The 11,395-nt window shown below is 41.5% G+C and overlaps 1 protein-coding gene across 2 annotated transcripts in view; it reads left to right on the top strand.

Moving 5' to 3' along the window:
* Positions 1-10,446, top strand: part of PELI2 (pellino E3 ubiquitin protein ligase family member 2) — a 156,050-nt gene extending 145,604 nt beyond the window's left edge. For both annotated transcript variants that reach the window (XM_012663758.1, XM_012663759.1), the window contains exons 6-9: positions 1,391-1,404; positions 1,435-1,632; positions 3,227-3,415; positions 9,578-10,446. In XM_012663758.1, coding sequence (XP_012519212.1) covers positions 1,391-1,404; positions 1,435-1,632; positions 3,227-3,415; positions 9,578-10,144 — 968 coding nt within the window. In that variant the 3' untranslated portion in view covers positions 10,145-10,446. The remainder of the gene's footprint in view (positions 1-1,390; positions 1,405-1,434; positions 1,633-3,226; positions 3,416-9,577) is intronic.
* The last annotated feature ends 949 nt before the right edge of the window (positions 10,447-11,395 follow it).

The raw sequence follows: 11,395 nt of genomic DNA, 5'->3' as shown, positions 1-11,395 counted from the left end.
ATATATGTCTATTTTCTGTTGGTTTTATAGAGATAGTCTATGCATGAGAACATATATGTGAGATTTATAGAAGAAATTTAATAATTGTTCCAGGAAGCAAGCAGAGCTAAGTGATACAAGATTTTTTTTTTTTCATTTTATTCACTTGGATAAAAAATGTATTATATTGCCTATAGAATTTTGAGATCAGAATAAAAATGCCTCGGAAATTAACTTTTGGGGACCTTATATGTATACATCTGAAGGCTCTCTTCATTCCTTTCATTTGCAGCTTCAGAATCAAAGTTGCTATCGGTAGGAGAGAACATTAATATCATATTTAGCGAGAAAGTATTCATTTACATATAAATGATTTTAACTTAAGTCTCTTTGGCAAATAAAACATTTATCACTGTTTTCCAGTTAGAGATTTCATAGAATAGTATTACATAAGTGTTTTAATATTCCATCTTGAGGATTTCCTTATTTGTAAACTAATACTTTTCCTAGTTTACAAGATGGAACAATATCAGATTTATCGAAGAGGAAAAGCTATGTTAGAACTCTAAGACCTTCCTAATGAAATGTATTTTTCCTGTCAGTGTTTAAATCTTACAAAGAAAAGTAAGCCAATATAATATTATTGGCAACTTTTTAGACTTCCCCAAGAGAGTTTTTTAAAAATCCAAACCTGAAATTGCCAAGACCAGCTTTTAGAATCTTTCGTTTGACTACATCCCAAATTTTGGGCTAACTTTGTATCATTCTCATACACACTGAGTACTGATAATAGCTGTTTTATCTCTCTGTGTGGATTAGGGCTGTTAAGTGCTGTGAGTCACTGTTGCATTTACATAGGGAAAATCATTCTCTGGAGCTGGGCAAGAGAGTGGGAGGCAAGAATTCCTTTGTTTATTTAAAATCTTGCTTTTTTTCCCACCTGAAAATAGAAGAAAAAAAAAAAAAAGAATAATTTGCTGTGAAAGTAGTATTTCTTCCTGGATCCAAGAGATAAAAACTAGGTATGGCAGAAGATCTAATGTTTTCCTCTTAATTGAGCTTTCTCTTAATGCTTAAAATATGATGAACTAATCAATGGGCATAAAGTTTCAGTTAAACAAAATGAATAATTTTTAGAGATCTACTATACAACATTGTGCCTACAGTCAACAGTTACTGCGTGTGTGCTCACATATTTAAGAAGGTAGATCTCATATTGTATTCTCACCACAATAAAATTATAAAGTAAATATCTTTTAAATCTGATGGTTGGTTGCCATGGTATCTCCGTTAGTTAAATAGAAAAAAGAGCACAACTGAAAGCGTATCATTAAATTCTGACCCTCAGAGCAGAGATAACGAATGTTAAAGCGATCTCAAACACCCATTCGTGGGAAGAAAATATGGGAAGCTGATATTTTTCAAGTGAATCATGAGTGCACTTGATCTATTTAGGTGGGCAGATCAACGGAAAGCCCTATCGACTTCGTCGTGACAGACACAATTTCTGGAAGTCAGAACAACGATGAAGCCCAGATCACACAAAGCACCATATCCAGGTTTGCCTGCAGGATCGTGTGTGACAGGAATGAACCTTATACAGCACGGATATTCGCAGCCGGATTTGACTCTTCCAAAAACATATTTCTTGGAGTAAGTGCTATTAATTAATGAGTTCATTGTTCTAAGAAAAACATCCATTATTATGACATAGAAAATTGGAGCAGAGAAATTTACTTTGTGTGTTGCCTCTAGTTAGATTTTGAAATTTTAGTTTTCAAGTAGCTAGTTTGAAAAGCTGTCATTAAAAATCTGAAAATTATTAAAGCATTACTTATATTTGTTATAATATGTACAGTAATTACTTTGTTTAAAGTATGTGTATTAACATTGTGTATAATGTATTTATGGTAGTTAAGAAGTTTATTTCAGAGGGAAAAATGGCCAATTCTAGATCAGAAGGACTTAAAGGAAAATGTTAGTGAATTATTTATTCATGGAAAAATGTTGTATTGAGTGTTTGCTGTGTTTGCTACTGGTTGTTATCAATATAGTATCACAGAGAAGAAAACAGATTAAAAACCCCTGCCTTTGTAGGGTTCCCTTGTAAAAAAACTCAAAAGTTTTAGTGAATATCCAGTTTTAATATAGTTCTCTTTTGAATTGGGATATTCTTGCAAGAAAAAAGAAAACTCTCAAAATGGTCTGAAGTAAACAATAAATAAAAAAAAATACTGTACCCCATAATAAGAAGCGCCGAGGAAGGCCAGCTCCAGGGTTGAGTGACTCAGTGGCTCTACGACATCCAGGGCCCCGGGTTGTTCTGCTGTCTTGCCCTCTGCCACCTGTAGCGTACCAGCTTCCTTGGGAGAGGTCTTGCCACGGGCCAAAGCTGGCCACTGCACTTCAGACGTCCCCTAACATTTGGCAACTTCCAGCCGAAGAAGAGGTGGCAGAGACGCTGTTTGTTCCTTGTCTCTTCTGAGAGCAAAGACTTCTTTGCCTGAAGCCTCCAGAAGACATCACCCGTATCTCATTGGCCAGAACCCAGTCACGTGCCCACCCCTGAACCAGTCATCAGGGAGGGGCGGGAGGTGTGGTGTTGGTTGTCCCTAACCAGCATCTACCCCCAGTCAGGTGACTAGTCTGGGCTCCATCACCAAGGTGGAGGTGGGGCTGTGGTGCAGGCACCAGGACTGTCTGTCCTGCCGTCATGTCATGCTGCTCACGCTGTCCACCTTCGAGGGTGTAATTGGTGTTAAAACATAATGGCCACAACTTGTTGGCTTTACATTTTTGAGTTTTGTACCTTTAACATGAAGTCATTTTTTTGTAATGACCGTTCTTTCCCAATAACAAGTACACGTAAAGCATTTTTGGACTGTAGGATAAGAGCACCATACAAGTACAACTGAAGAAAGAGAACATACTAGATTCTTGGAGCCACACGGGGGTGTGGGGAGGGTAGAAAGAACCCCTGAGGAAGAAACACAGGCATCAGTTTTTTAAGCTCTTGAGATGAATATAATGTGTATCCAGTGACAAATCATTCATCTGTTTTAGCACTTCTTTTATATTGTCAGAATAATTGCATATTTTATCCTTGTGATGATTAGCTTTAGATAGAAAATGAAAATTTGTCACTTTCCTCCCCTCTGCTCCTACAATATTTTAAAGAAATTCCAGAATCCCTTCAGCTTGAAGGCCATCTCAGCAATCGTTTTCTGTTCCATGTTGTGTTCTCCAGGAAAAGGCAGCAAAATGGAAAAACCCCGACGGCCACATGGATGGGCTCACTACAAACGGTGTCCTGGTGATGCACCCAAGAGGGGGCTTCACCGAGGAGTCCCAGCCCGGGGTCTGGCGCGAGATCTCTGTCTGTGGGGATGTGTACACCTTGCGAGAAACCAGGTCGGCGCAGCAGAGGGGAAAGCTGGTGAGTGGGCTTCACTCTGGAAAATGTACCAAACTGCAAAAACCTAACTCGAGGACTGTCATCCCTCACTGCAGTTCATAACCTTTGTGTGGATACGAGCGCCATGTACCATAACCTAGGAGAACGGGGATTCTACAAGCACCTGAGAGTTGGAGGGCAATGGCCTTATTTCCTTTAAGCTTGTCTCATCTTGGAAGTAAATTATCTTTGCTACTTACCACCTTAAGAGCATAATCTTTTATTATATACCTCACCACAAAATTCTACTGAAATTCACTGTAAGGAGAATAAACTTATTTTTATTGTAAAACTTGGCTGAGTTGGAAAAATCCTGAGCTAAGACCAACTAGCGAAAATTATGAATTAAAGAATTTTTTACTAGACTTTCTGGAACTAAGACATAATTAAGTTAGCTTTTTTTCCTTGAGTTCATAGTCATAAATTAATACAAAATTCTCTATGTTTTCCACCGAAAAGATAGTTAAAACTTTTATTTACGATTCATATTCTACATTGACCTGCCTTATTAATATCTTCCTGTAAATATCACCATTTAGCATCATGTCCTAAAGCAGTTGTTTTTTAACCCTTTCTTCTGTGAAGAATAATTATAATACCTTAAATGGGAAACTTTGGGTTTCTGAGTTTGCCACAGCCATGTGGCACAGCCACTGAAAGATTCTTAGTAAACTGTCCATTCCCGTGCTTTTGATTATTGGATAGAAGCTAGAACAAGAGAACAAATGTCTTTTTCTAGAAGCTAGAAAAGAGGGAGTTCTTCACAACTCCTTTAGAAAAATGTATAGGGAATAGAGGATGCAACCTAGCACTTTCCAGAGAGAAAGAGGGTCACCGAATATTTCTAAGCAAGAAAAAGAAGACAGGGGACTGTTTCACTAACCTGGTTTGCTGTTCCCACTGGGTGGCTTTGTTCAGGGAATTGTTACTTTTATATCTCTTTTATACTGGTATTTGGCTACGGGCACAGCCTCTCCATTGTATAGTAAAGCCTCGTCTTGGAGCATCATGACCGAATAAAATATGAGAAGCACTTTCTAAGAAAGGCCAAGCACATTCAATAAATTGTGGTTAAACATTTTCAAGAAATTGTAAATAGGGAAGGAAATGTGAAAGCAGTTTTTCCAAATAACTATTTCTGATCATCGGATAGTCTTACACAAAACTGACCTAGACTGGCTGAACTGGTTATTCATCGTCATAATGGCAAGAGTACAGAGTCAGTAACTGGTTGCTGGGCGCAGGCATCAGTTCACTTAATCTGCACAGCAGCCCTTTAAGGGAAGCAGAATCATCCCCATTTCACGGATGAGGGCAGTGTGGCATAGAGAAGTCAAATACTGCCCAGTGTCACAGAGTTAGACGGTGACAGCAGATGGGATTCAAACTCAGGTCTCCCTGATGGAGAGTCTAGATACCTAATTATTACTCTGTACCATCTTATGGGGAGCCACACGGCTGTCACCTGAAATGGTTTACACCAGGGCATTTGCCTCCCTGGGTGAGTGTGACGCACACACAGGAATCCGTGAGATGCTTGTTTGTCCAGGAGGGCATGTCACAGGGTGAGTTTCTTGTCCACACTGGTTATTGTTTGTGTAGTGACCCAGCTCAGACAGCTGTGTGTGCCAGAGAATTTTACAATGCTACTGAAAAGAAAGAACTCCAAAAATGGCTTGTATTAATGGGTTGTATTAAATACAGAGACTAATTTTGAAGTTAGTCCCTGTGAGTGACACTTAGATTTATGTGAAATTGTGCTGTGCTGTTCAATAGCATACTGTTAACCTGGCCAGTAAGAAGGGTTTCCGTCAGTCTGATCTTGGGCTTGTGGGAGACTCTGAACAGATACATCCTCTGCCATCTCCTCCTGTTAAACCTCTGGGGAACAGTTTGTCTCTGCCTGCAAGGAAAGACTACTGATTGAGCTTCTGTTTCAATTCATGGCTCTTTGGTCCTATACATGTTGCTGGTAGCATTTGATATAAATTATATCTCTATGGAGATTAGATTCTGGGGATAGTCTCTGGCAGTACTTGTCATTTGCAGTCTAATAGAGAAATATGGGAAATAAAGTGAGCTACTGAAAGTCCCAAAATATTTGTTTGTTATAACAGTTGTAGATGCCCCTGGTTCTTACAGTGTGGAGCTAGTACCAGTGGAAGATTATGTATTAATATCGTACTCAGCATTTACTACAAATTAATACACTAGCGTGTTTTTAACAAATTACCATGGTTTTTTAATCGTTACAACAAATGATGGAACCTTAGTACTTTGTTTAATCAACGAAATTAATTAAATGTTGGAGAAATGTCTTTTTAGGCGCTTAACCCCCCCCCGAATAAATAAATAGGTGAATGGACTTCGAGTTGTGTCCTACTCATTTAGCTAGTTAACGACAACATATGGTAACATTTATAATACTCTAGGAGTCTAAGAGTCCCTTGAGTATTTTATTAAATTATATTTGAAGTATTTTATTAAACTATACTGGCTTTGTATAAAATTAAGTAAATTTGGTTAAATAGATTTGCTTACCTAATTTTAGGTAACATTATAAAAATAGCAATAGAGTTACTATGTGCAGGCTCTACAAAGTGCTTTGCATTAATTCTCTTTCAGGTGTTGCTTAAAACAACCATGAGGTCAGTGTTATTATTGTTCCCATTTACGGATGAGGAAACCCGAGTTTTAAAGCGTTAGTCACTTACTAATAAGTGGTGGATGGGGGTTTGATGTCTCTACATTGTGCTTAGTTGATATGTAGGGGCCATTGTGTTTTAACTGTCTCTTCCATAACAGACTCAGTCTCTGTGCCTGCACTTAGCTTCTCTTTTTTAGTAGAATTTAAAAAATAAAACCTGAATCCATGCTTCTACACAGTGGCTAAGAGTGTATCTTCACCATGCGACCTCCTGCATACTGTATTCTAGAGAAAAACTACACGTTTTGTTCACAGGTAGAGATAGCACACAAGAAATAAAAGTTAAGAGGGGAAGCAGGCTAATTTTTGAGCAGCCATTATATGTTAATGGTTTCAAAATCAGGCTACCAGGTGTAAGTCCTGGTTTCACAACTTAGTAGATCTGTGGTCTTGAATCAGTGACTTACCTCTGTGCCTGGCTTCCAAATCCATTAAATTAGAGTAATACTAGTACATATCTTGTAGGATTGTTGTGAGAACTAAGTCAGTCCAGTACCTGGAAAGGAGTAGATCAGTGCTGTACACAGTAATGCTCCATAACTGGTTAGTTGTTTCTACAAAGCAGAGGCTAGGAGCTGGGATCTGACAGTGAACACCAGCCAAGTCCAGGGCTCTGCCCTCAAGCTGTGTAGTCTGGAGAAAGTTGCAGATTAGGCAGCAAATCATTAGATCAGCAGATACTGTGTGATGAGCACAGTCGTAGAGACAGTACTTAAAGGTACAAGAGTCCCTCGGAGAGACCTGCCCTAGACGTGGAAGTCAAGGGTACGGGGAAGATAAAAGACCACAGACCCCACATTTATGATAAGACTTTGTTATTTAGCAAGAACTGCCCTACAGGGAGGAAAGAGGGAGTTGTCTAACAGCCAGAGGCGGGGCCACCACCAAATCTCAGTTTCTTACCACATCAGGATTGTTCTTTAGACACAGCTACATCCTGAGCTGAGACCTCCTCTGAGGATAGCCTGTGGTCAGCCAGGGAGGAGAGCTGGAGTATTCCCAAGGGGGACTACGGGGTACTCAGCATGGCATTGGGGTGGGGAGGGGGCTTCAGCAAACTTACAAAAGGCTGTTTGGAAGGGGTCATAATGTTTGTCCTGTGCAGTATTAAGATTTATCATTTTATTGGGACTTTAACTTTTTCTAACTGCTTATATTTGATACTTTCTTATTAGGAAGGGGCTGATTTCTCCAATCAGGGGAAACTTCCAGGGCAAAGTGACATCCCAGTGAGACCTGAACGATGAGTAGGAGTTCGCCAGCTCAGGACTCGAGCTGAGGGGGTGGGAGGGCTGCATTCTAGGCAGAGGCTGCTCTTGTGCCTGCTGTGGGCAATCCAAGTCTGTGAGTTCATGGGCTCCACTCCCTCCAGCTCAGTGTAGGGCAGCCCTGGTTCACAGTAAGAAAGGGAAGAGTTACAGCTAGAGAACTTGAGTGGCCACATTGGAAGTGACCTTTTAAACATGTTAAGAAGTTTGAGCTTTATCTTGAGGGCAGTGGAAAACCAGTGAAGTCCTTTGAACCAAATATTGACATTTCTGGTTCTTTCCATTCCTCCTTCTTTCCTTCACACAGTTCTTTTTCTCTGCCCCAACCTTAATGGAGTGCACCCCTGGCTCTGTGCTCAGTCCTCTCTGCCGCTCGAGGACACTGCCTGGGCAGTCTCATCCATTCCCATGGCTTCCCCTAGGCGCCGATACATCCTAGATGTATCTCCCAAGCTGATCTGTCTCCCATGCTGCATTCACACGTGCCTGGTGTGCACGGCCACTCCAGATACTCTGCACAACCCTCAGGTTCAGCACACCCAAAACTGAACTTACCTCTCTTTTCCCCATAGTCTGCCATTTCTCCTTTATTTCCCTGGCTGTGTGGAAAGCCCGACTCTACCTAGACAGCCAGATATATAAAAGTCTTTCTTCCTCAAATCAGGAGCTAAGTGCCACCCAGTCCAATTCCCTGCCATCCAATCTGGGCACCTCGTGCCCATTGCCATGTATACCCTCTGTGTAGAGGTGCACCCACCCTCTCTTCCTAGAGAGAAAACCCAGCTGTCTCCTCTACCACTGGTCTTACACCCTTCCAATCCATTCTCCAAACTTCTACAAGTGACCTTTTTGAAAGGCAAATCAGTTCTTTTATGGCTGCCTAAAGCCAGCCTTGCCCTCCAGCCTGGGTGTCTGTCCTGCCCACCCAGCACCCTGAGCTCCATCCAGCCTTGTTCAACTACCAGTTCAGCCTCATTGAACTCTTGCTGTTCCCTCGGTGTACTTGCTGTGTGCCTCTCCTGCCTTTTCCTGGTGTGCCCCCCTTCCACCCTGCCTACTGACTCCTGACATCTTTTTCAAGTCTCTATTGAAGGAAAACCTTTTAGAAATCATTTCTGACTATCGTCATCAAAGTAACAGTAGCAAATATTTACCTAGTATTTACTGCGTGCCAGATACTATTCTAAGAACTTGATATTAACTTATCTAACATAACCACCTTATCTCAATTTTACTAAGGAGAAACGGGTACAGGGAGCTTAAACGACCTGCCCAAGGTCACACTGCTAGTAAGTAACAGAGCCAGGGTTCAAACCCAGAGTCCACGCTCCCAGCCACTGCGGTGCCACGGCCTCACACGGCGCTTCTTGACCTTCCCTCACTCCCGGCTCTAGGCATGTCCGCCTCCCACTGCAGAAGAGCAGGTCTCAGCAGGATGGGAGAGAGGTTTCCTGGGTCTTTGTTACCCCTGAGGCTTAGCACACATCCAGCACGTGGAGGTGATGGGCAGATTCTTGCTGACCATGCCTATCTCTGCCTCTTGTCAGCTGCTAATCAGTCTTTTAAGCACTTGATATGTAGCACAGACGTCCTTCTAAAAAGGAAGACTTATATTGAACTGTTCAGCTTCAAACCTCTGGAATGAAGGATGAAAGATGGATTTGAGGTGTGGAGGAAGCAAAGGGTTACCAGGAGTGTTTCGGATCACTGCTGTAATGATTACAGGGCCCCAAGGGTCTTCTAGACTGGCTCTGGTCGAAATAAGAATGAGTCTTCACTGGATTAACTGTTTGGACATCTCTCCCATCCTCATGAGATCAGTGAGTAATTATGTTGCCAATTTAAGGAGTTAAAAATAAAAATCTAAGATGAATGTGTGAAGTTCATTAAAATAACCCCTACGTTAGTTGAACATGTAAAGCTGGGTATATTGTGCTCAGGGCTTTGTACGTGTGGCAGGTATGTATTATATCCAGCGTTTAAATGAGGAAAGCAAGGCTCAGAGAGGCTGGGTTACTCCCCGTCCTATTTTTAATGGGACAAATCACCTCCCTGTGTTGTCTTCAAAGATGGTTTTTTGGTTATTTTGAGAGGAAAGAATGTTGGAGTGACTTGCTCGAGAGATTTGCTGGACTTTGCTTTTAAAAGGTGTGTCTCTCAAACTTACAGGTGGAAAGTGAGACCAACATCCTGCAGGACGGCTCCCTCATTGACCTGTGCGGAGCCACGCTTCTCTGGAGAACAGCAGATGGCCTCTTTCATACTCCGACTCAGAAACACATAGAAGCCCTCCGGCAGGAGATCAACGCTGCACGGCCACAGTGTCCCGTGGGGCTCAACACCTTGGCCTTCCCCAGCATCAATAGGAAAGAGGTGGTGGAGGAGAAGCAGCCCTGGGCTTATCTTAGTTGTGGCCACGTGCACGGATACCACAACTGGGGCCACCGGAGCGACACAGAGGCCAATGAGAGGGAGTGTCCCATGTGCAGGACTGTGGGCCCCTACGTGCCCCTCTGGCTCGGCTGCGAGGCGGGATTTTACGTAGATGCAGGACCGCCAACTCATGCTTTCACCCCCTGTGGACATGTGTGCTCAGAGAAGTCTGCAAAATATTGGTCTCAGATCCCGTTGCCTCATGGAACTCATGCATTTCATGCCGCCTGCCCTTTCTGTGCGACGCAGCTGGTCGGGGAGCAAAACTGCATCAAATTAATTTTCCAAGGTCCAGTCGACTGATGCCCTTGACAGCCATCTACGACTTTATTAACAAGTTACTGTGAAGATTTTGCCACTAACTCTAGATTTTACCTTTTTGTAATGCTGTTTATTAAGGGGAGGGGGGACTAGGGCTGGGACAAAAGAGGGGACACAGTGATGAAACATGGCAGGAGTGTAACAGATACCAGCAGTGTGTTGCATGCTCATAACAGCGGCATCGTCATTGAAGTCTGCTTGATTAAACCGTAATACCTTTGTAATGATTGGATTTTAAATGCCATGCTTTTATTTTTAACCTTGGGTTTTTAACCAGGTTTTTTCCTTTTTAAACTTGGACAAGACTTTAAGTCATATTTTACAAATGTAGAAGAAATTTATTCAAAAGTTGTTGGCACTTAACGTGCAGCCTTCAGTGCTGCATGGTATAGGCGTTACCTGAAAGACATGCGGTGTCTGGAAATGCTTGATACTAGCTAGACTCTGACCAGATACCAAAGGGACGGCTCTATACAATGTGATTGGTGCATAGGAGACCTTAGGCACAGGTGGTTGTTTTGGAATCTGGGGCTTTTTTCTGGTTTATTATTCTTTCTTTTAGGGGGAGAGAATATTCATATACTGTGGGCTTTTTTTTAACTTTAGCAGAATTTACTTTATACACTCATTCATCAAATACGTGGCATTTCAAACAAAGAATTTTCCATAACTTTTTAGTCTGCCTTTTTTTATTTCTGCCTAATGTGATTTGTCACTGATACTCATCTTTCATGGCCAAAACTGTTTGGTTGATGAAAATATGTCAGCTCTTAAAATTTAATTAACTGAGGATAATTACGACAGCAGTAGACATGGCCTAGGTACTAGACTACCAAGTTTATTTGCTTACTGAACTGTTTTAAGATTTAAGGATGATTAAAAATAAGCTTTTACTTTTTAAAACCACTTGTTGGGGTTTTGTAAGGTTTATAGGTTTTTTTTCTTCCTTAAGAAAGCCAAATTCTGTGAGCCTAAAAACAACAGATCACAATGATGCAGTCATTTTTGTTCACTCCCTCACCACCATCTGCCACCTTCCCTTGCAGCTTACATAGCCCTGTAAGTTTTGAAAATGTTTGCAAATCAAACTAAATTTAAATGTGATCATTAGATATACACAACACCAAGTGGTACATCTGCAGAGATCATTTGAAATTCTTGATTTTGAGCGAGCAAATGAGTGTTTACTGAGGAATAATTAAATCGGAATTTCAGATGAGCTCCTCCACCCCT

This window comes from Propithecus coquereli, unplaced genomic scaffold (genome assembly GCF_000956105.1).
Source record: "Propithecus coquereli isolate 6110/MARCELLA unplaced genomic scaffold, Pcoq_1.0 Scaffold83, whole genome shotgun sequence".
NCBI lineage: Eukaryota > Metazoa > Chordata > Mammalia > Primates > Indriidae > Propithecus > Propithecus coquereli.
Note: the sequence above shows the minus strand (reverse complement) of the source record. Positions and strands in the feature narration are given on the sequence as shown.